Source organism: Typopeltis vanoorti, chromosome 23, assembly GCF_054136105.1.
Source record: "Typopeltis vanoorti isolate ZY-2024b chromosome 23, IOZ_Tvanoo_1.0, whole genome shotgun sequence".
Classification (NCBI taxonomy): domain Eukaryota; kingdom Metazoa; phylum Arthropoda; class Arachnida; order Uropygi; family Thelyphonidae; genus Typopeltis; species Typopeltis vanoorti.
Genome location: NC_143571.1, coordinates 36,037,812 through 36,064,131, shown reverse-complemented (window position 1 = coordinate 36,064,131; position 26,320 = coordinate 36,037,812). Strand labels below are relative to the sequence as shown.

At 37.3% G+C, this 26,320-nt stretch overlaps 1 protein-coding gene across 1 annotated transcript in view; it reads left to right on the top strand.

The window, feature by feature from the left end:
• mgl (low-density lipoprotein receptor-related protein megalin) overlaps positions 1 to 26,320 on the top strand; it is an 890,817-nt gene that overhangs the window by 431,069 nt on the left and 433,428 nt on the right. The window contains exon 43 of the mRNA XM_090412774.1: positions 3,152 to 3,307. Coding sequence (XP_090268900.1) covers positions 3,152 to 3,307 — 156 coding nt within the window. The remainder of the gene's footprint in view (positions 1 to 3,151; positions 3,308 to 26,320) is intronic.

Genomic DNA, 26,320 nt, shown 5'->3' with positions numbered 1-26,320 from the left:
ACCACAGTGAAAATTATTTAATTGTAAATATTTCATCCTAAGTATCTTAGGACATCATCAGTACAGTATTTAAACAAAAATTAGGAATAACATACAGTTAGGGTGCATGATTACAATAGAATCTCATGAAAACGTGCATAACGTGCTAAAGTAGTACAAAAAAAAAAAAAAAAAAAAAAACGCGTTAATTATTTAACACAGTTTTGTATGATAATTTCCCATACTTTAGGAATAGTAAGAACGTCGTTGCGGTTTAGGTTTGGTCTGTGTAGTAGGGGCTACAGAACTTTCTTTGTATAAACGTTCATGTTTAAATAAAGATCTATGTAAAAGTTTAGCCTTTTCCCAATGGATCCTATGGTTTGGATTTTCAATTCCGTGTTGAGAGAGGCCAGATTTCTGTGGTTTAAGAAGACGAATGTGGTCTTGATGTTCCGAGATGCGTTTCTGAACAGACCTACCTGTCTGTCCAAAGTAAGATAATTTGCATGAGCATGGAATCTCATAAACACCAGGTAACATCAAGGGTGAGAATTTGTCCTTAGGAGAAGGTAATAAGTTGTAAATTTGGTTGATAGGTTTGTAAGTAGTGGCAAAATTGTATTTTTTTTTTTTTTGTACTACTTTAGCACGTTATGCACGTTTTCATGAGATTCTATTGTAATCATGCGCCCTAACTGTATGTTATTCCTAATTTTTGTTTAAATACTGTACTGATGATGTTCTAAGATACTTAGGATGAAATATTTACAATTAAATAATTTTCACTGTGGTTTATAAGTGTGTTTCTTCTAATTGATGATGTTCGTTCCATGTAGTTGCTTATACCATGGTACTGCTCCAAGTTACCTCCTAAGTTTGTCATAATCACCAGCTTTGTAGTTCTGCATAAACCTTCTTGACTGAAATTTCCACATGTGGAGCAACCTCCAATGACAAGACTGCATGGTCACTTTCCTTGATTGGAGGTAGAGACTTATTCTATGATAATTTTATAGTCGTTACAAGAAATTATATTCTTGGTTTAATCCTGTATTCTAGTGTAAGCAAACAAAGTTTGCACCTGAAGTAACTTCAGGACTGGACAATTCATATATAGAAGCTAATGACTTCACATCACTTGCCTTAGTATCACATAATGCAAAGCACATATCTTTTACAGACATGTATAATGCTATTGCATTATGGGAAGGGCCACTGCCCAGACTGGTTTTGACCTTTATTGAGGTCTCACCTGTGGGAGCCAGACCCAGAGGTGATACCAAGGTTGAAGTAATGCAGAAGTCATATTTCCATATACAAGTAGCCAAATGTTTCACCTTGTTCTAAAGATAACTCTGGATGAGGCTTTTGTAATCCAAATGCTGCTTATTTATTTTTTATTATTATCATCACACACCTCAATGGAGTCCAATGCACATTGTGGAAAGTACCTTTGTCTGACACACACATTTCATCAAATGGTACCTGAAATGCATTCATCATTTATACATTTGCCACTCTTCATGCAAAAAACTTGCTCGCCCCTATACTCATACCCTCTTTATAAAGCTTCCAGAGATGGTCTCGTGTTCCACCATTCTATAAAAAAAAAACATCTTCTGCATTAATCTCAAATTAGCCTCTTATCAACTTATATGTCTCAATAATATGCCTCTTTTTATCCACTAGACTCTGCAAACTGAATTTTTTCAACCTTTGTTTATACTCAATTCCAGATACCAGAAACTACCTTAGTTAATTGTCTCCAGATTCTTTCCAATATGTCTTCATCCATTAGAAAACCAGGTGACCAAATCTTTGCACAGTAGTACATATAGGACCTACTCAAGGCATTATACAATGTAACCAGAATCTCCTTACTTCTACAAGTCCATCTTCCACATCATTTGCCAGAATTCATTATGTAGTTTTGGCAATCTGTCCTCTAAATTTTAGATCCTTATCCACCATCACCCCAAGATCTCTTATTTCCTCCACCTCCAGCAATATATCCCCACAAAGTGTAAACTCGACATCACAACATTTCAACATTGAACTGACATCCCCACTCACATGCCCATTCACTCCATTCAATTTATTCAAGTCTTCTTGTAAGGCAACAACATCTGTTGTTGCCTCATAGTTTGTCCCAACTTTGCATCATCTGCAAAGAATTGAATATCCCCATTCAAGTCTTCCTCCCCAATATCATATATATATTCAGGTTAAATAGCAGTGGCCCTAAAACAGACCCCTGAGGCACACTTCTAGTGTCTTTCATCTTCTGGGATATTGCTCTTCCATACACAACTTGCTGATATCTAACAGATAGCCAATCTTCAATCCAATGCACTAATTTAATATCCAACCCTATCTGCTCTAGTTTGACTAGTAACTTATCATGTGGTAATCTATCAAAAGCCTTTGAAAAAATCTGGGTATACTATTATGTGTCCATCTCCCTCGTCTAATACAGCTGTCACCTTATTGTAATAAATAAGCAGATTGCTAAAAGATGACCTCCTGTTAGCAAGTCCATGCTAATCCATCAAAGATAATACCACTATTGTTGACCCAATTCTGTATCCTGGGTCTCATTAACCTCTCCAACACTTTTAACCACAACAACCCGACACACAGATTGGCGTATAGTTTGCTACTTGAATTTTGTCACCTCCCATATGAGGTGGTCTTGCTTTCCTTCCATTCCTTTGAAACTTGACCCAATGTGAGACTCATATTAAATAAATATGCCAAGATAGCTCCCTGGCACATTCTCTCAAATTTCATAGCAATATATCATCAAGTCCAACAGCCTTATTAGCATCTAGTTTACACAATTCCACATATGTTTCTTGCTCTCACAGTAAGTCTCTTCTCCTCCTCATCCACTGGTTTCAAACTCTAAATGATGTCACATTCACAAGGAAGAAAGACTTTTATGAACTGCCTATTTGCATGTAAGAACTCTTTTGACTTTTTTAAACCCAAGGGAGTTCTATCTATTGACTTCATTACATAACTGCTGCTCATACTGCGCTTTTGCTACTCTTACCAACTGAGTCAGCCTTCTTGCCTGTACTTTGTATGGGTATGGCCTGTTCTTTGATTATGTGATATGTCTAAATAAAACAGCTATTTTTAAATTTTTTTATATATTTTTTTTCAGATTTGAAAGAATATCTTGTATTTACTACTCGGCGTGAAATAAGGAGTATTCATGCAGATCCTCATGTTACAAGTGTTCCATTTCCTCCAAGAACAAATTTGACCAATGTAGTTGGCTTAGATTTTGACTATGCTGATAGGAGGTTATTTTTTACACGTAAGGATTCATTAAATTTTTTTTTTTTTTGGAATGAATTATGAAAATAATAATATTATTAATGTACTACTAGATATATTAATTTTTCAGCTATATGTATAGTTTATACCACTTTTTGATGATACATTTATATTTATATTTTATTCAGCTTATTATGTTTGACGTGACTATCTGTATATTGATATTATAACACATTTGGTGTAAAAATTCAAAAATATAAAATTACTCATAATGTAGAATTGATGGAAATAAATTTCAGCCCAGAATATCAAAATTAGTGAAGTTTAAATACTTTTAATATTTTGTCTCCACCACTCAGATTTCATTGGGATTCAATGTATATGCATGCAGTCAATAAAAAGAAGTAATGAAGTAGACTTGAAGCCCAAAGTACTATCATATCTTGAAGATATGTAGAATACAGTAATATTTTCCAATAGCTATATTTATTTAGCTAAAGGCAGTTCTTAGGAGAATCTGCATATTTTGTGTGTGTGTGTCAAAGGTGGGGGTTCTCTCTCTCTCTCTGATAACTAAACTGCTACAATTTAGAAAATCATGCCTCCCATCACAGTTTTGATTATTTGAATTATCTAGTGGTCTGCCAGGCATAACATCTATAAATTTAGCTTAATCCTTTATCCAAGTGTGAGCAAACAAAGTTTGTGCCTGAAAGTATCTTCAGGACTGGGGTAAGGTGGTACAACAGCAGGGCAACTCGTTGCAAAGGTGGAGCAAGCTACCAACACTCCTATCTCAGTATCTCCTATAATGCAAAACACATCTCCTTGCGGATATGTCTAATGTTATGCATTAAGGGAAGGGCCACTACCCAGACTAGTTTCGACCTTTATTGAGGTCTCTTCAGTGGGAGCCAGGCCCAAGTGGAGATACCAGGCAGAAGCATTAGCAGGTCATCTCTACCTATTATCTCTAAATCCAGAGTAATTTATTAAAAAAGGGTGGCACACCATTTGGCAACTCCTATAGGTAGAGATGACCTGCTAATGCTTCTGCCTGGTATCTCCACTTGGGCCTGGCTCCCACTGAAGAGACCTCAATAAAGGTCGAAACTAGTCTGGGTAGTGGCCCTTCCCTTAATGCATAACATTAGACATATCCGCAAGGAGATGTGTTTTGCATTATAGGAGATACTGAGATAGGAGTGTTGGTAGCTTGCTCCACCTTTGCAACGAGTTGCCCTGCTGTTGTACCACCTTACTCCAGTCCTGAAGATACTTTCAGGTGCAAACTTTGTTTGCTCACACTTGGATAAAGGATTAAACTAAATTTATCATAACATCTATAGTTGTACCAGAAGAAATATATCTGGTGTTCTAGTGAAGAAGGTTAATTTTAAAGCCTATCCAAAATAGACCATCTTGCAGATACATATAAATCCTAGAACTGAAAATGGAAAAGTTGATATTTACAAAAGTGGATAAAGGAAGCTGTCTTATTGTGGGTATAAAAGTTGTGTAGAAATTCTATTTCTTTAAAATTCTCACTGTTTCTTCTCTGCCCTTGATATAGAGAATAGTAATGACTTTAACATTATCAGTATGTTGTTGGTGCTACATACTTTATTCTTTGTAAAAAATTAAGTAATTATTCATGATTTCCGAATGAACCTTTTGATTCTACCATTATTGGAAATTATGATGTAATATTTAATTTTTAATTACGAGGGAGATCTGGAAAGTTCTGATAACACCTAGAACAAAAATGATATTAAAGCTTCTGATATAACCAAAAGAAAGAACATCCTAGTAGAAGAGTTATGAAGGTAACTTATGTTCTTATATACTTATATCCTTGTTCTTTCTTGTGGTTATATCTGTTGCTTTAATATAATTTTGTTTCTAGGAGTTTATCAGAACTTTCCAGGCCCCCCCCCCCCCCACACACACCTTGTATACTCGTATAATTAACTTCTTGGTTATAGATGATTTTCATGATAAAATTTACCACTATCGTCTTTCTCATGTGGAGATTTAATTGCTTAAACCATATTGTATTGGTTTCTAGTGACAAAGAAATGCATCAGCAAATAAAGACGATGCTCACGAAAAGAGTAATCATGATAGGAGACTTTAATTATCCAAATATTGATTGCGTAGCAGTAAAATCTCATGAGAAGAATGAAACCAGATTTATTGACAAATTCCTCGATCAGCATGTTACAGAAGGACCTCAAGGTCAAAGAATATTGATTAATTTTAACGGTATAGATGAGAACACAGACTGATAAGAAAATAACAATTTATTAACTTATTGCTGATATTTCGCTGGTATTCTATCCGGAATCTTCAGAGAACAAAACCAGTTTGTCACGGTACGTGAAACAACAACAATCCAGAATAACAATGGGACTAGTTTAAATAATTGTAACATACAACACAAAGACTAAAGTCCTAATTAGGTGCCATCTATGTTGAGGGGGGGGGATAATAAATAATTATAATAATAAAATAGAAAGTGTACACCCCTTGAGGGTAAATGTCAGGAATTTGATGATGATGATGATAAAATAGAAAGAGAAAGCAGATATTAATTTGGTCTTAATAATGCTGTCTCCCAAATCTTTGGCATTATACAGCCATGCTTGTTGAGGTTTGGAGTATGTTTCAAGGCTTCTGTTGATTCCAGGAACAACCTCTCTGACTTATAAAAGCATATGTGCAACACTTTTGTTTTTTTCCAGTTGATCCTGTGTGCGGGGGTATCCAAAGCAAGGTCTGCTAGACCTGACTTGCCATAGCGATAGTGCCGGATGTACTTTTTTATGTTCGCTGAGGCAGATGTCCACAGTTCTTCCTGTCTGTCCATATAAGCTCGATCACATGAACAAGTCACTTTATAGACTCCTGGATGTGATAAAGGAGAGATTCTGTCCTTGGATGAACGGATGAAAGTTGTCAATTTCACATACAGTTTAAGTAAAGTGCATAGTTGATGTTTGTTAAGCACTCTAGATATCTTTTCAAATGTGCCTTTAATGTATGGGATGGTGACAGTTTTGTTGTAGTCTTCTGTGGTACACAGTGGAGGGGATTTCTGGGAAGTATTTAGTATTTTATCTATCTTATGGGGATTATAGCCACTGACCAAGAAGGTGTGATGTAAGTGAATGAGTTCAGCAGTGAGAGCACTGTCATTGGAACAAATTGCTCTAGCTCTGTGGGTTAGTGTTTTAGGATATCGTATTGTTGAGCTGGATGATGGTGTGATTGTTTGTGTAATATCTCCCTGTATGTGTGGGAATTTAACCTGCCATACTGTAAATTTAAATAGTTGAAATATTTCAACTATTTAAATTCACAGTATGGCAGGTTATTTTACATGGAAAGGGTAAACATACAAACAATTAGATGGATAGCAATGGGCTCTCTCCTTTCACCCCCCCCCCCTTAGCCAACTTCTAGCACACTTAGAAAATCTAGCTATCAATACAGCCACTCTCAAACCAAGGCTTTAGCTATGCTATGTTTATGATGTGCTTGCTATTTGGCTACATGGTCCAGACACATTGTATACATTCTTAGCACATTTAAATAGCCAACACCCAAAAATTCATTTTACAATGGAACCAGAAGCTAATAACTATCTGCCCTTCCTGGATACACTAATCACACATCTTCCAGATGGCTCCTTATCATTCTCGGTTTACATACAGGGAGATATTACACAAACAATCACACCATCATCCATCTCAACAATGTGGTATCCTAAAAACACTAACTCACAGAGCTAGAGCAATTTGTTCCAATGACATTGCTCTCACTGGTGAACTCATTCACTTGCGTCGTCACACCTTCTTGGCCAGTAGCTACAATTCCCATAAGATAGATAAAATACTAAATACTTCCCAGAAATCCTTCCCACTGTCACCATCCCATACAATAAAGGCACATCTGAAAAGATATCTAGAGTGTTTAACAAACATCAACTATTTAATGTTTGTTAAACAAACATCAACTATTTGTATTTAAACTGTATGTGAAATTGGCAACTCTCATCCGTTCACCCAAGGACAGAATCTCTCCTTTATCACATCCAGACATCTAAGAAGTGCCTTGTTCGTGTGACCGAGCTTACTATGGACAAACAGGAAGAATTGTGGACATCCACCTCAGTGAACATAAAAAATACATCGCACTAGGCTTCTTATAAAAGCTTTTGTGCAACGCTTTTGTTTTTTTTCTAAAGCATGGTCTGCTAGACCTGACTTGCCATAGCACGTCAGGTTTAGCAGACTATGCTTTAGATACCCCTGCACCCAGGATCAATTGGAAAAAAACAATAATGTTGCACAGACACTTTTATAATCAAAGAGGTTGTTCCTGGAATCAATAGACGCTTTGAAACATGCTCCAAACCTCAACAAGTATGGCTGTATAAATTGCCAAAGATTTGGGAGAAGTCATCTTAAGACCAAATTAATATTTGCTTTCTCTTTCTGTTTTATTATTATTATTATTTCCCCCCCCCCCCCCCAACATAGATGGTGCCTAATTAGGACTTTAGTCTTTGTGTTGTAGTTTACAATTGTTCAAACTAGTCCCATTGTTATACCGGATTGTTGTTATCTCACATACTGTGACAAACTGGTTTTATGCTCTGAAGATGCTAGATAGAATACCAGTGAAATAACTGCAATAAGTTAATAAATAGTTATTTTCTTATCAGTCTGTGTTCTCATCTATACTGTTAAAATTAATCAACATCTACACCAAACACAGAAGCCTTCCCACACGTCAAAGAATGTTAGATTTCTTAATTTGTTAGATATAGTGTCAGAGGGGACTTTAGTTAAAAGACATGGCTACTTTGCCTTTGGTTGGTGACAATGACCATGTGGTACTCACTTGGGAAGTGGCTAAGTTTATGAATTTTCCATTTAGAAAACATTAAATACTGAACCAAAGCAGAACTTATGATCAACCGAGGAGTATGCTGCATTCTGTACCATGGTATAAGTTGTTGGATGGGAAGGATATCGACAGTGCATGGACACTTCATGATTGGTATTTAAATGATGCAATAACAGAATGTATCCCTAGAGTTGAAATAATAGAATAGCATTGAAATGGATGAGTAATCTTATCAAGCAAGAGATTTGTGATTTGCATAAGGATGATGTCCATTATGAAAATTATAAGCAGAAAGCCAAAAGAGTAAATTCTGTTGTACAGAAGAATTCTATCGTTATGCTGCAAGTAAAAGCAAGATTCAATATGAAAGAATAATTCTACTGAATGCAGATTGTGCAAGAGTGAACAGATGCAGAAGAGGTTGTTCAACAAATGAGTGTTCATGTTGCTAAAAGCTATCAATCTGGTGTATGCAACATTGTACTCACTGCTACCTCTTCGCTAAATGAAGAAACTCAGGTATATGAAGAGAAGGTATTATATCTGCTGCACAAACGGATGCTAAAAGACTGCTCAGCTGAACTGGCTATAATGAACCAGGATATAATAATAATAATAATAATAATAATTATTATTATTATTATTATTATTATTATTATTATTATTATATAAGCACCTCTGTGGAGTACCAAGATTCATTGTGGGAGACCCAATCTATCCACACAATCTATCGTATCTCTCCTTAAAGAGAGATACGATAGATTGTGCTCTCATAACTGACTCTGGCAACCCATTCCACTCATTCACAACTCTCCAAGCAAAAAATCTAGTCCTCACACCCATACTTACCACACTTTTATTCAATTACGGATGTTGACTGTATTGTTCTGGTTCCTGTAGCCAAGTGCAGAAACATTTTCTCTGCATCCTATAAATCCCTTTAAGCAACTTAAATGCTTCTGTCATACCCCCCCCCCCCCCATTTCTCCTATCAACCAATTTCTGCAATCCACACATCTTCAAAATATCCTCATAGCGAGCATTCCACACGCCACGAACCATCTTGGTCACTCATCTCTGAATCCTCTCCACTGCTTCTTCATCCCCAAGAAGCCTAGAGGACTAGAATTCAGCACAATAATCCAGATCCAATAATCCAATAATCTACTTGTTAATGTGTTCTTCAATAGTCAACTAATCTTATGGGCTATAGTAACTTTAGCAATATGTCCTCTAAACTTGAACTCTCTGTCTACCACCATCCCTAAATCTCTAGCTTCATCTACTTCATAGAGTATAGTGCCATCAATGTGATACATGGCTTATAATCTATTTATCCCAAACTGCATAACTTTACATTTTTCCACATTAAACTGAGAACAATTATCTTTTGCCCATAGTGACAGCCTATTTAAATTGTCCCACAAGCTCTCCAAATCATTCACAACTTTCTAAGCAAAAAATCTAGTCCTCACACCCACTATACTTGATTAACTATTACTCTACCTAATTTTGCATGATCAGCAAACAACTGAATATTTCTTTTCGGGGTTATTTCCTATATCATTTATGTACCAATTAAACAGCAATGGTACCAGCACTGAACCTTGCGACACACTAGTCACCTGTTTTCATCTTGATTCTGTCCCTCCATATACCACTTTTTGATATCTCTCCAGCAGCCACCCTCTTATCCACTTAACCAGTGTCATATACATCCCCATTTGTTCTAATTTGCATAACAGAGTTCCATGTAGTATTCTGTCACATGCCTTTGCAAAATCCAGCAAAATCATCATTTAGCCATTTCCTTTATCCACCTCAGCTGTTACTCTATTTTAAAAAATTAGTAAATTACTAAGGCATGACTGACCCTTCAGAAAGCCATGTTGACCCTCATACAGTATCATATTTTTATCTAGCCATTCTTGAATTCTCTTTTTGACCAATTTTTTTAGTACTTTTACCATCACACCTGAGATACTGATTGGTCTATAATTTGCTACTGCTGTCTTAGAATCTCCCTTATGCAAGGGTTTTATTTTGCCCTCTTTCCAATGCCTTGGAACTCTACCAGAGCTGAGACTTAAATTAAAGAGTCTAGTCAAAGGCATCGTCAGTTCCCTTGCACATTCTTGCAAAACCCTATCTGATATCTCATCTAATCCCACAGTTCTATTTACATTGAGAATCTGCAATATCCTAACAACCTCCAATTCATCCACCTCTGTTTCCACATTAGTGTCTGTCACATATGTTAAAGCAGTAACCTTACTAGGATAATATACCCTTGCAAAGTGGTCACTCAATAACTGAACTATTTTATGTGATTCTATCTCCTCATGACTATCATCACTCATTAAGGTTAATCTGCCATAGTCATTCTTCCTCTTACTTGCCACATAATAAAAGAACTATAGAATAATACATATCCCACAGTAAATAACTTTTTTTTATCATTTTAAATATTTCGTCTTATGTATCATATGACATCACAGTACACTAACGAATGACAATAGGAATTGAATTTGAAAAACAAAAAACAGTAGTGCGCATGGTTAATTTGGAATCCCTCTGCCTAAACAGCCTTGTGTTCATGGATTAAAAATTACTGGGCTGAAGTTAAAATTACTTAAATTAAATTAACGTATACCAAATAAGTTATTGAATACAATTGAGGATAACAATTTCCCAAACTTTTGGAATAGTGAGACACTCATTTCGATTAAGATTAGGTCTATAAAGTAACACCTCAGCACTTTCTTTATATTACCATTCATGTTTATATGTGGATCTGTGTAGTAACTTGGCATTTTGCTGTTGGATCCTGTGGTTAGCATTTTCGATTCCATATTGTGCAAGGCCAGATTTTTGAGGTTTGATAAGGTGCATGTGGTCTTGATATTCAAATGTGCATTAATTTATAGATCTTCCTTTTTGTCCATAGTTAGACAAGTTACATAAACATGGTACTTAGTATATGCCAAGTAGCATCATTAGTTCGAGTTTGTCTTTTGGAGAAGGTAGCAAATTGTGAATTTGATTGATGGGTTTGTAGGTAGCAATGAGTTGATATTTTCTCATAATTTTTCCACACATTCAGAGATGCCTTTAATATATAGAAGGGGAGGCCTCTGGACTTCTTCTTGTCTAGGTTGATTTGTAGGAGAGTGGTTAATTATTTTTTGGATTGTTATTGGATTATATCCATTTAGTAAGACTGTTTCTTTGATGATTTCCATTTCTTGTTGTAGTGATTCTTCAGAAGAACAAATCTTGTGTGCTCTGGATACTAAAGATTTTATGATGGCATATTTTTGAGATGGATGGTGAACTGATGTATTATGGATATAACAACCTGAAATAGTTGGTTTTTGATAGATGGAAGTGGAAATGGATCCATCTTGTTTGCACTGGATGCATATGTCAAGAAAGGAATACCTGTTGATGATTCCTTTTCTAGTGTGAACTTGATACGAGGATGCAGGGTGTTGATTTTTTGTAGGTGATGTAGGTGAAGAGCTAATTAGTGAGCAGGAACATTCAGCATCAATTAATAGATTCTTAGACTTGTTGCCCATTCAAAATTCATCTAATCCTTGTTATATGATGCCTCAAGAGTATCTCTCACATATTACACCATTTAGACTCTGTCGAGGCTCTAACAGAGCAGATGGCCAGCAGGATCATGTGTCAACTTACCAACAAAGCCTTCTATTGCATTAGCATTATGTTTAGCCCTGTAAACAGATATCATGCAGCTTATAAAACCAGTTTCCTGTTATATTCTTGAAGCGGTTGGTAGCCTTCATGGTCAATTTGGCACAGTGTCATCCAAATGCAACCTCCAGAACAAAATATTTCTGTGCTCCAAATGAAGAATAAACTAAATTTCATTTCTGAATTTTCTTCCCTGTTTTGTCATTTTTATAGAACATTTCTGTGGTTCCTAAGTCATTCCAACAAAGGGTGTATGATTATAGGAATACAATTTGACATTTTTAATAAATGCAATTAACATTTTGTTCATTGTAAAATAGCTGTACATGCTTACAGCTGTATGCCCCTTGTTACTAACTGCTTGATTGCAACTTTGTACATATTGCATGACTGGGGAAAGTGCTGGAGTTTGCAAAAAAAAAAAAAAAAAAGAGATGGAATCAAATCTCAAGTGTTACATTACATTGTACACCAACAAGCATTATGTGAGTCTTCCTGGAGACTGTCTAATACAATAGACAAGGTAGTAAAAGTAAAGAATTTGATGATAAACATTGGAAACTGTGCTCTTATACATAGAAAATTAAACACATTTTTAGATGAACTTGATGCCAGATATTGTGACTTGCTTCTATACAGTCGAATCCAGGTTGAGTGCTGGCAAATGTTTAGTAAGATTTTTCAAACTTTGTAAAAAAATGTTATCTCTTTTAATTGGAAGCAATATAATTCAATACTAATCTAACTAAAAGCTTCAGGATGTCACTTTCCTTAGCCTCACTACCTTTCCTAACTGATATCATGCAGCATTTGAATGTGTTAAATATTTGATCTGCAAGGAAAAGACCAAAATAATTTGTAATCTTCACAGTTATAAAACTGGTTTCAAAACAAGCTTCCATTGTTAAAATTATCTCACTTCAAGGAACATTTTAATACAATGATACTTGGTGAAACTGTAGATTTTACAAAGTATATTAAGAATTTTGATGAAATATATATTACACAATTTGATGAAATCAAATCAAGCCGACGTTTGTTCAGTAATCCTTTGAATGTTACTTTGAAAACAAAATCCCATTTATCAATTGGAAACTTCAAGCAGATGAATTTATTACAGCTTGATCAGAGACTGAAGCAGAATTGTTTAAACTATTTTTCAACTGAGAAATACCTGAAACATAAGAGATTTGGGATCAAAAATTACTTCAGTGTTTGATTGAAAGTACTTATACATGTGAGAATGCATTTTCTGACATGAAATACATGTCAATGAATTTCATGTCAGAAGTAAAAACATGGGAACAGCATGAATAATTCTGCTCTTGAACAGTTACTTCAGCTTTCAATGACAGAATCCAAGTGGACATGCAACAATTTTAGCAGAGTTTAATCATCCATATTTTTCTCCTTAACTGTTTTTTTAATCCTGTGTGTGTGTGTGTGTGTGTGTGTGTGTGTGTATTCTAATAACAATTAATGAATTGTTTATATTAGTGCAATGCTAATTAATTAACTGAGTGATAATTAATTGTTTAGATAAGAAAGTTAAAATAACTCTTGTTTTAATTATCACAAGTTATGGTGGCATTATTTCCAAAACCCCCATCTAGTCATGACTCATGTCATCAGAAAGATTTGGTTTATTTATCTTCAAAAAAAATATTTAGTTTATTTATCCTCAAGATAGATTTGATTTATTTTAAGTCCTATTTATATAAGAGAAGTCCTATTCAGTATTGAAATGCATTTTGGGGGTAATTTTGTTAAATACTTCATAACTAAAGACAACTTGAATTCTTTGTAAGGACAAAGCTATATCAATCAGTACTTTGAATGCTTCATAGCAAGTCAAGTACTTCCAGTATAACAGGTTCATTAAATGCCCAATGTAACAAATACTATATAATAAGAAGTTAGTTTTAAGAATGTTTTGTATAGACATGCAAGTAGTGTATAAGACTTTAATGTTTTTCAGTAGCTAATCTTTATCACATTTGGTCACCTGCCACAGCTATAAATAATCATGAATAAGGATGGATAGCACTCACTCACCTCACAGGAATTTAGAAGAGTACACATGCACTCTCTTGCATACCCATACCCCCTTCCCCCCCAAAAAAAAAATAAATAAAAGCTCTAGTTTCACTGACCTTTCATTTCCACACTCTCAGTGATCAATACTTTCTTAAGACACCAGACCCTAAATCCATATAAGTTCAGTCTGTCCACATTATATAAGTCCTTCCATCAGATTCAGTCCATATGTCTACAAACTGCACATCACTCATTCTGCACAATCTAAGCATTGATTCATTTGCAATCATTGCTCTTCTCCTCGACCCACCTCTATCATATTCTGACAATAGACACACTTTTCACTCTTTCACTCTTCTTGTCATTTCTTCCAATAACTCTTACGTATCTTCTCTCACACATACTTTTCGCCTTTCAAGTCTTCATTTCCTACTAAAACTATCATCTCTTTTCCTTTTTTGCATCTTGACAGCTTCACTAATATTGTTCATTTTTGCAGTAGCAATCAAGATTTAGTCACACTCTCATCAAGTAAATGAGAGCATGTTATGTATATCAGTTTATGAGTCACTATAAAATTTTCTCTCCTTCTCTTACTTTGTCATATGTTCCTGTTTCTCACCCAGCACCTCTTGTTTCTCTCTCTTCTCAACTCACACTTTGTCCTGTGAAAGACTCCACATATGCACACTATTTCTTTTCAAGAGATCCTCTTCATTTTCCTAATCTTTTACCACTTCACTTTCATCGATAATCTCATTGACACTTTTATTTTCAAGACATTTGCCAATACACCAATCCCTTGATTAGTGTGCCTAATGCGGTCTTTAAAACAGGCACATTAATCGAAAATGCACTAATCGAATATAATAACCTATGGGAAAAAATATAATTCATTCCTCGAATTTCTTTTTTGAACCTTAATTTTTTTTATAAAAGAATTAAGGTATGTCTCAGGGCTAAGGAAATCATGAAGCTGAAAGACAATAAAACATATTCAGAATATAAATTTTATTATTCTGCTTCTTTGAGCTAACATAGTTTGGCAGGCATTTTGTTTCTTTTTTTCATACAACCAATGGTATGGCCCTATTGCCTCTTCTAGTCTTCTGCAAATTTTACTCCTTCTCTCTTCATCAGGGTCGGCCTCTAAGCATTGCTGCTTAAAAACTTCGATTGCACGAAAAATTATTCAAGTTGTTTCTGTGAAATCTCTTTTGGCTGACTCTCAGTGGTTAAATTTTCTTCATATTGTTCAGGATCTTCCCGCTGTGCATCTAAAATTAGCAGGTCGGAATCACTCAATTCTTCAGAATGAGATTTAATTAACTCTTGGATGTTATCATTGAAGGAGAGAAAGAAATGAAGGATGTACGAATTGGTTGCCAACACGCGAAATCACATGCTTTATAGATAAAATTTCCCAACTGTTATACAAGCAAAATAGTTACCACTTTAAAAACTACAACTGATCATAAAAGAGAAGTTAATTTTCTGATGTGTAATGATAAACAACTCATCCCAGAAGATGGATTGATTACCCTATTATCGGAATGGAGTCACTTTTTTGTGACATTCGCAGAAGTGTCGAAGAGTCTCGAATCTGTGGCACACTATAACAGACGACATAAATTTTGGCGGTAAAAATTTGGAACATAGTATACATAGTTTACATGGAAGTAGTGTAGTATGCTATTAAAAATAACTTTGTAAAATGTTTTAAATCGGTAACTAAATTATTTCATTCTGGTGAGTGATTTTTTAAAATAGTTAGCCAATAGTGGATAGTGGATAGAAAATTTTTAAAATCTGTAATAACATTTATTTTTGAAATGTACATAGGTGCACTTATCGAATTTGGGTATTGAAAAAAAAATGACGCATTAATCGAGGGATTACTGTATTCTCCATTCCATTATCATGTGTTTTATTCTCTCCACACAACTGGCAATCACTCTCAAAACATTTCCTCTATATTTACTAGTCTCTCTTTTCTCATGCAGATCTTTCGCCTTTCATAACAAATACATTTCTCTCACATACACACACACTGCACTGAATAATGAGAAATGTAATAATGTGAAGTATTACAAAGATTATAAAAAGGAAAACTTGGTACTTTGGCATTAGATAAATAAATTAACAATACTCTAGTTTCCAGTCTAATTAGCTTGGTTTTATTCTTACCCCTCTCTCTCTCTCTCTCTCTCTCTCTCTCTCTCTCTCTCTCTATATATATATATATATATATATATATATATATATTGCTTGGTTAAAGATACCAAGCAATTTTTTTTTTTTATCCCAAGGTAAAAAACTTTCTAGATATATATATATATATATATATATATATATATATATATATATATATATATATATATATATATATATATATATGTGTGTGTGTGTGTTAAAGATACCAAGCTATTTTAAACCTGGTTTTACTCCATTTCCCAAGTAAGCAAACAGACAAACAAGTCAAGTTTGTACCTGCACGTATACTTATTGGAAGTCTAGCTGACCCTCAAAGTAGTGCAAGCCAAGGCAACTCATGGTAAAAGTAGAATAAGCTCTGATCACTATTCTTAATATTTATCCTTAATGCAAAGCCCATTTCCTTGAGGAGATTTATGATGCTATGTATTAAAGGCAAGGGACCACCACCCAGACCGGTTTCGACCTTTATTGAGGTCTCATCAGTGGGAGCCAGGCTAGAAATACCAAGATTTTAGTAATACATAGCTTATAAGTATTTTACCAGAACAGGTTATCATAAGGTGTTTTAACCTTATTAAATAAAAATCTCTAGATGAGATATAAATGTAGAAAGTATTTTACCTTGGGTATAATAAATGTTAAAGATACCAAGCTATTTTAAACCTGGTTTTACTCCATTTCCCAAGTAAGCAAACAGACAAACAAGTCAAGTTTGTGCCTGCATGTATTGGAAGTGTAGCTGACCCTCAAAGTAGTGCAAGTCAAGGCAACTCATGGTAAAAGTAAAATAAGCTCTGATCACTATTCTTAATATTTACCCTTAATGCACAGCCCATCTCCTTGAGGAGATGTATAATGCTATGTATTAAAGGCAAGGGGCCACTACCCAGACCGGTTTCGACCTTATGAATAAGTAAAGCTGTCTCTAAAAATTCAGATAAAAGACTGTCCATCTCAGTGATGACCTTCCGCCCACCACCACCACCGAGCAGAACCGCTGAAATTCCAAAGAAAAGCATTCACCGACAAAGCCCCTCACCGGGCCGTGCTGGAAAACACTTTCCCCAGAGACTCAAATTGCTCCCTTGAGGCAAAAATCTTAAGAGAGCGAACTCATAATAGCCCCTACCGGCTTTGACCTTTATTGAGGTCTCATCAGTGGGAGCCAGGCTAGAAATACCAAGATTTTAGTAATACAGAGCTTATAAGTATTTTACCAGAACAGGTTATCATAAGGTGTTTTAACCTTATTAAATAAAAATCTCTAGATGAGATATAAATGTAGAAAGTATTTTACCTTGGGTATAATAAATGTTAAAGATACCAAGCTATTTTAAACCTGGTTTTACTCCATTTCCCAAGTAAGCAAACAGACAAACAAGTCAAGTTTGTGCCTGCATGTATTGGAAGTGTAGCTGACCCTCAAAGTAGTGCAAGTCAAGGCAACTCATGGTAAAAGTAAAATAAGCTCTGATCACTATTCTTAATATTTACCCTTAATGCACAGCCCATCTCCTTGAGGAGATGTATAATGCTATGTATTAAAGGCAAGGGGCCACTACCCAGACCGGTTTCGATTTTATGAATAAGTAAAGCTGTCTCTAAAAATTCAGATAAAAGACTGTCCATCTCAGTGTTGGCCCCACTCAGTGATGACCTTCCGCCCGCCACCACCACCGAGCAGAACCGCTGAAATTCCAAAGAAAAGCATTCACCGACAAAGCCCCTCACCGGGCCGTGCTGGAGAACACTTTCCCCAGAGACTCAAATTGCTCCCTTGAGGCAAAAATCTTAAGAGAGCGAACTCATAATAGCCCCTACCGGCTTTGACCTTTATTGAGGTCTCATCAGTGGGAGCCAGGCTAGAAATACCAAGATTTTAGTAATACAGAGCTTATAAGTATTTTACCAGAATAAGTTACCATAAGGTGTTTTAATCTTATTAAATAAAAATCTCTGGATGAGATAGGAGATGGACTGTGCATTAAGGGTAAATATTAAGAATAGTGATCAGAGCTTATTCTACTTTTACCATGAGTTGCCTTGACTTGCACTACTTTGAGGATCAGCTACACTTCCAATATGTGCAGGCACAAACTTGTCATGTTTGTCTGTTTGCTTACTTGGGAAATTTAGTAAAACCAGGTTTAAAATAGCTTGGTATCTTTAACATTTATTTTACCCAAGGTAAAATACTTTCTATATATATATATATATATATATATACAGGGTGTTCGGGATAAATTTGACAGTTTCATAAGGAAAAAGAAAATCTTCTTTGTATCTATTAAATTTAATGAATTGACAAAAAAACATTACAGGCAGAGTTAATTACAATACTATCAACAAGATTTACTCAAAATAACCACCATTAGCATCGATCACAGCTTCAATTCTGCTTCGGAACCTCGAACAAGCTGATGCTACAGTCTCCCTGGGAAGGGCCGCAAAAACTGTTTTAATTTTATCCATTAACTGGGCTTTTGTATTACTGGAAGTGCGATTGGTGTCTTTTTCAACTGCGCCCCATACAAAATAATCCATGGGGTTAAGGTCTGGGGAGTTTGGAGGCCAAACATTTGGACTGGTGAAGTCGTAGAAATTTTCAGACAACCATTTTTGACTTTTCCCAGAGGTGTGGCAAGGGGCCGAATCCTGCTGCCATACATACGGCCTACCATTGGCTACCCTTGTTATCCAGGGCTTGACTACAGTTAGCAACTCCACGAACAAAGCCCGAATTCCAATGCCAGGGTTCTTCAACACCTGTTCCTGCAGATTTGCGAGGAATTCTGCTGTACGAACGCAATCAGATCGTCTGCTAGGGATCTTTCTTCTTGCTACATCCTCGTAGTCACCATTGCAAGTCTCTAGTTCATGCCTGATTGTTTTTACTGTATTCAGGGAGCATTGGGCAGCAGTCGTAATATCCTTATTTTGATGGCGGGCACAAATCATCATGATACAAGTTATTCTCTTCCATGATTCAGGTGGGTTCCAGCTATCCATCCTTTCTGACATCTTGTATATGAATGAAGAAGGGTCCAAACTTTTAAATGAAGAGAAGTGTGTGTTAATACATGTAACTTACGGAAAAATATAATTAATTATAAATATGTCAAATTTATCCCGAACACCCTGTATATATAGTGCTGATGTTGATGGCATCGAATTCAGCATTCTAATTCATCCCAAAGATGTTCAATGGGGTTGAGGTCTGTACTCTGAGCCATCCAGTCCAACACTTTAAAATTGTTTGGTGGAACACAGTCTCGGACATGGAATATTGTCATGGGGAAACATGCAAGGTGTATTTCCCCATGAAGTGTGGAAACACTTCCAAAGTAATTCCACAGCATCGGAAGCATGAAGTTGTCCAGGATGTCCAAATAGCCATCAGACGTCATGTCATGGTTTTGGACACGCATCCATCAATGGACCAAGCCCCATCCAACTGAAACTCCCCCATATCATTATGAAACCGCCACGAAACTTGACAGTGGAATGATGCAGTTCTGCTGGAACCATTCCCCTGGTAATCTCCAGATCCAAATATGACCATCAGAGTGAAACATTTGAAAGCATGATTTTTTTTGGTACAGAACCCTTTTCCAATCGTCTGCGGTTCAGGAATGTGTGAAAGACACCAATCGAAATGTTGTTTGGTGTTGAAAGTGGGGTCTGATGTGTGTCTTGTTCACAGCAGCTCTGCTGTGGTAACCTAAACCATGCAACTCTCTGTGGACAGTTATAATGCTGACTGATGTCCCTGCAGCATTTTCCAGGTTGACTGTGAGGTCTGCCGCTGATGATATGTCCAGTGCTCGAACATTCCAAGACAGAGCTCATCAATCTCAGTCATTGAGCGTCGGTGGCCTCCCAGGGCCTTTACTTACTGTGGTAGCACCATCAACTTTCCATCTATGAATGACATAAGCAATAATGGATTTTAGTATATTGAGAGAGTAGCAATGTCATGGACAGAAAGACTTCTGATGTAACACCCAACTACCATCCCACGTTGGAAGTCTGTCAGTTCAGCTGAATATGGCCTCTTAACATTGAGTACAGTGCAAAATATTCGGCACATCCCACCTTTTATTAACAGACTTACACACTCACTTCCTGAATAAATATATATTTATATATATATATGTATATGTATAGAGAGAGAGAGAGAGAGTCAGGCAAACTAAATTATAAAGGGAGGAATGGTGTGAATGTGAGTGTAAGAGCGACAATGGTATATAACTGTGTTAATGGCGGGAATGGGCTTTGTCATGGAAATGTTGACGAGGCGAGAATGATTTCAGGTTTGTGTTCGTCCGGTTCAGACCCATCATATGTGTGCAAAGATGTCTACATTAGAGAAGAATAGAGATATGCGAGTTGTCCAACTGTGTCAAGCAGACTGCAAACAAGAGTATACAAAAGAACATAAAGGTAGATTATTATACAGACCTGGTGGATCGGCTGCTGCTGATGAATTAATTATTATTATTACGTAACACCTCCAGGGAGTCCAAAGACTCATCGAGGGAAGGAACCCACTCTACACCTCCCCGTCTCCATCCTCAACTGCTTTCATCATCCACACCAACGCTATCTACTGCCACCACTACTATTTTCACAGACTATCACAAACATCCATGCCCACAGCGTGATTCGAATCCACAGCCTTTTGGCTGGAGAGCGGATACACTAACCACTCAGCCAACCAGGCCGGCAAATGCATCACCAAATAGAAAAGGTAAGCGCGAAAAGAGTAATCATAATGGGAGACTATAATTATCCAAATATTGATTGGGTAGCAGTAAAATCTCATGAGAAGAATGAAAATGCATTTATTGAGCTGTTGCAGGACAACTTCCTCAAGCATCATGTGACAGAAGGAACTCGAGGTCAAAGAGTGTTAGATTTCTTTATAGTGTCAGAGGGCGTTTCAGTTAAAGATGTAACTATTCTGTCTCCAGTTGGTGACAGTGATCATGTGGTACTCACTTGGGAAGTGACTAAGTTTATGAATGTTCTATTCAGAAAAGGTTACATGCTGAACTACAAAGCAGGAAATTATGACCAACTGAGGAGTATACTGAGTTCAGTGGAATGGGATTGGTTGCTGGATGGAAAGAATATTGACAGTGCATAGGAAGCATTTAAACAATACTTAAATGATGCGATATCAGAATGTGTCCTGAGAGTTTGAAGAATAAATACAGTAGGAGTCAAATGGATGTGTAATCTTATTAAGCAAGAGATTCGTAAGAAAAGGACAATGTGGAAGGAATACCGTTTGCATCAGGATGACGTCCATTATGAACATTATAAGCAGCAGGCTAGAATAGTCACAACTGTTGTACGGAAAGCAAAATCTGATTATGAAAAGAAACTAACTCTGCATGCTAAAGACAACCCACAAGAATTCTGTCGATATGTTGCAAGTAAAAGAAATAATGAATATGAAAGAATAACTCTTCTAAATCCAGATGGCTTGAGGGTTACAGATGCAGAAGTGGTTGTTCAGTTAATGAGTGCCCATTTCGTTAAAAGCTATCAACCTGGTGAATGCAACATTGAGCTCACTGTTACCTCTTCACTAGATGAAGAAATGCAGGTGTGTGAGGCTGAGGTATTAGAGCTGTTGCACAAACTGAATAAGAATTCAGCAATAGGGACTGATGGAATATCAGGACGTGTGCTAAAAGAGTGTTCAGCTGAACTGGCCATTATTTTGACCAAGATGTTTAATATGAGTCTCAAAACAGGGAAGATTTTGCAGAAATGGAAGGAATGTATGGTAATTCCATTGCACAAGGGTGGCGCAAAGACCGATGTATCCAACTGTCGACCAATTAGTATCTCAGGAGTGGTGGTGAAGATTTTGGAAAAATTGGTTATGGTCTGCATTCAGAAACGGGTTGACAGTGAATCTCTACTTTGCAATGAGCAACATGGGTTTACTAAGGAAAGGTCATGTTTTAGCAACTTTCTCACATTCTGTAACAATGTCACCATTGAACTAGACAAGGGGAATGGATACATGATACTTTTGGATTTTGCTAAGGTTTTTGACAGAATACAGCATGGCAGACTGCTGCATAAATTGGAGAAAATGGGTTTGGGTTATACAATATTAGCATGGATAACAGGATGGCTGACTGACAGATGTTAAAAAGTGGTATACGGGGGATCCGTGTCTGCAAGGTTTAAAGTTAAAAGAAAGCTCTGCAAGAACTGTCATCAACCCATTTCTTCAAGTTCCCATCATACTTGTTCCAGCGGTAAAAGAGTTCCAAATCTGAGACACTTCATGTGTCAGGTCTGTGATTGTGCATTCTCCACCGCAGTTGGCCTTGGCGTGCATTGCACCTCGAAACATCCGGCCGAAGCTACTGCTGCAATAAGAATGGAGCGCATCAAAGGTTTGCAATGTTTAAAGTTAAAAGAAAGCTCTGCAAGGACTGTCATCAACCCATTTCTTCACGTTCTCATCATACTTGTTCCAGTGGTAAAGGAGTTCCAAATCTGAGACACTTCGTATGTCAGGTCTGCGATCGTGCATTCTCCACCACAGTCGGCCTTGGCATGCATTGCACCTCGAAACATCCAGTCGGAGCCACCGCTGCAATAAGAACGGAGTGCGTCAAAGCACGTTGGACTGCCGAAGAAGAAAAGATCCTCGCCGCTCGTGAGATCAAGTTGATGGCTCAAGGGATAAATAAATCAATAAGGCTTTATTTAAGGTGTTCCCATTAAGATCCTTGGATGCCATCAAGTGTCAGACAGAAAGCCAGTTACAAAGCCTTAGTTCAAGAATTGGCAGCCCATCCGCCATAGGTAGGGACAGGTAATATATCTGTATCTCCTGTCCCTGCCTCTCCATCTTTCTGCCACCATCCTGCTGTTGAAGAAGATGCTTTGATTCTCAGACTGACATCATCTCTAGATGATCCTCCTCTTCCAGAATATAACCATCAAATTCTTAAATCTCTCATCCAGACACACCTTCTGGGAATGGATATCACAGATCAGTTAAATGACTACCTCCATGCTGAATTCTCCTAACACTTGATGTCTCGTCAACATCAGCCTACGTCTCATTCTATAATGACTTTGTCAAATAGGAAGCAGAGGAAGAGGGCCTATGCAGGCCCTCTATAAAAAGAATAGAGGAAAATGTGCCAAAACCATCTTTGATGGTGCTTCCCCTCCACCTCTAGCAGACTTACATGATGATTTTGTTAAATTCTGGAATACAGTCTTTTCTGCTCCACCTCCACACTTCCCTGATTATGATGACCAACCTACGATATTGAGATCCATTCCTGTCCTTCAAATATACTAGCCTGTCTCCATCCAAGAGATTAAAGCAACTCTTCCATCCAATTTTTCCACCTCTGGACCTGATGGTTTTCCTGCATCTAGTCTTTGGAAGGTGCTGTTGAAGATTCTTCAAGGCTTATTGGACATTCTCCTTTCCAGTAAAGCAATACCACCATACCTACATGCTCCAAGAACTATCTCCATTCCGAAGAAAGAAACTTCAAGCTGTGTATCAGGCTTTAGACCTATTACCATCTCCCCTGTGATACTTAGACTCTATCATAAAATCTTAGTTAAATGACTTCAGCAACATATACAGCATGATTATAGAGAGAGAGAGCTTTTGTCCCTTTGGACAGCTGTGCCAAGAATATATATCTTCTTCTCTTCTCTCTGATTTCTGCCGCCGCATTAAGCCTCTATGTATGGCATCGCTGGACCTCCAAAAGGCCTTTGATAGCCTCTCCCTTCCTGCTCTCCTTCGAGTGCTGTCTATTGCTGGATGTCCAGAACCCTTTCTTTTCTATGTTATGCAGCTTGGGTAGCTCCATCACTATCACTGCAGGGTCCCATGTGACTTCTATTTCCGCAGTGTGGGGTGTTTGCAGGGTGATCCTCTATCTCCCTTTTCTTTAACTGCATCATAGATGAGTTTCTTCACTTTCTTCCTAGCCATATAGGCTACTCTCTAGGCACTTCTTCCTTTAATGCCATGGCCTCTGCAGACAATCTTATTCTCGTAGCCTCTACTAAAATAGGCTTGCAGGAACTCCTTGACCCAGGCAGTTGACTTTTTCTCTATTTGAGGCCTTTCTATTAATGTAGAGAAGTCCTGCTCTTTAGCTCTTGTCCCCTTTGGTTGTGACAAGAAGTTTAAGGTCGAGACTATATAGTTTTCCCTGCACGGGAGGCCATTGCATACTTTGACCATCCTGGAAGAGTGGAGATACCTCAGTATCATGTTCACCCCAAAGGGAAGGTCTTCTGTCCCTTCTATCCTAGAAGCTGGGATCGCTTCTTTGAGTAAAGCTCCTCTCAAGCCCCATCAAAGACTATTTCTCCTTTCCCACTATCTCCTACCTCACTTTTACCACAAGTTGGTGCTTGGTAGGACATATATCTCGGTACTGTCCCAAATGGACAGCTATCTGTTCAGCCGTGAGATCATGGCTCTGACTGCTACCTGACACCCCTACTGCATATTTCTACTTGAGGGTGAAGGATGGTGGGCTCGGGATTCCATCACTTAGGTGGCTAATCCCAAGTCTGCGGCTGTCCAGAATCGCGAAGTTAGAACGATCTTCTTCCCCGATCTGAAGAGAGGCTTTCTATAGCCCATTAATACAAGAAGGCTTTAGGCAGGCTAAAGGCTGGTCCCATTATCAAGGTACCTTAATTGAGTCAGCACCCACAGAACACAAGAGGTGGGCATCTCTGCTGCACTGTTCTGTAGATGGTGCTCCTTTAAAAGAGTCATATCTGGTGCCTCCCCAGCATGATTGGGTAAGGGATGGCACCAGACCCATCCCTAGGTTCGAGTATATTGACCTTATCAGGACGAGGATCAATACCCTGCCCACTCGAGCCCGCACAGCTTGACGGGGTAGTGATGACTCAAACTGTAGTGCTAGCTGTTAAAGATACCAAGCAATTTTAAACCTGGTTTTACTCCATTTTTCCCAAGTAAGCAAACAGACAAGTTTGCGCCTGCAATTGATGCAAGACTAGCTGATCCCACAGGTAGTGCAAGACCACGGCAACTCGTGGTACAGGTGGAGCAAGCTCTGATCACTAATCTTAATATTTACCCTTAATGCCAAAACACATCTCCAAGAAGGGGATGTATGATGTTTTGTATTAAAGGCAAGGGGCCACTACCCAGACCGGTTTCGACCTTTATTGAGGTCTCATCAGTGGGAGCCAGGCTAGAAATTCCAAGATTTAGTAATGCAGAGCTTGTAAGTATTTTACCAAAGCAAGTTACCATAAGGTGTTATAACCTTATTAAATAAAAATCTCAGGAGGAGATATAAATGTAGAAAGTATTTTTAACTTGGGTATAATTATGTTAAAGATACCAAGCAATTTTAAACCTGGATTTACTCCATTTTTCCCAAGTAAGCAAACAGACAAAATGTCAGTCAAGTTTGCGCCTGCAATTGATGCAAGACTAGCTGATCCCACAGGTGGAGCAAGCTCTGATCACTAATCTTAATATTTACCCTTATTGCCAAAACACATCTCCAAGAAGGGGATGTATGATGTTTTGTATTAAAGGCAAGGGGCCACTACCCAGACCGGTTTCGACCTTTATTGAGATCTTTAACATAATTATACCCAAGTTAAAAATACTTTCTACATTTATATCTCCTCCTGAGATTTTTATTTAATAAGGTTATAACACCTTATGGTAACTTGTTTTGGTAAAATACTTACAAGCTCTGCATTACTAAATCTTGGTATTTCTAGCCTGGCTCCCACTGATGAGACCTCAATAAAGGTCGAAACCGGTCTGGGTAGTGGCCCCTTGCCTTTAATACAAAACATCATACATCCCCTTCTTGGAGATGTGTTTTGGCATTAAGGGTAAATATTAAGATTAGTGATCAGAGCTTGCTCCACCTGTACCACGAGTTGCCGTGGTCTTGCACTACCTGTGGGATCAGCTAGTCTTGCATCAATTGCAGGCGCAAACTTGACATTTTGTCTGTTTGCTTACTTGGGAAAAATGGAGTAAAACCAGGTTTAAAATTGCTTGGTATCTTTAACATAATTATACCCAAGTTAAAAATACTTTCTACATTTCTGTAGTGCTAGCTGCTACTACATTGTCTCCATTCTG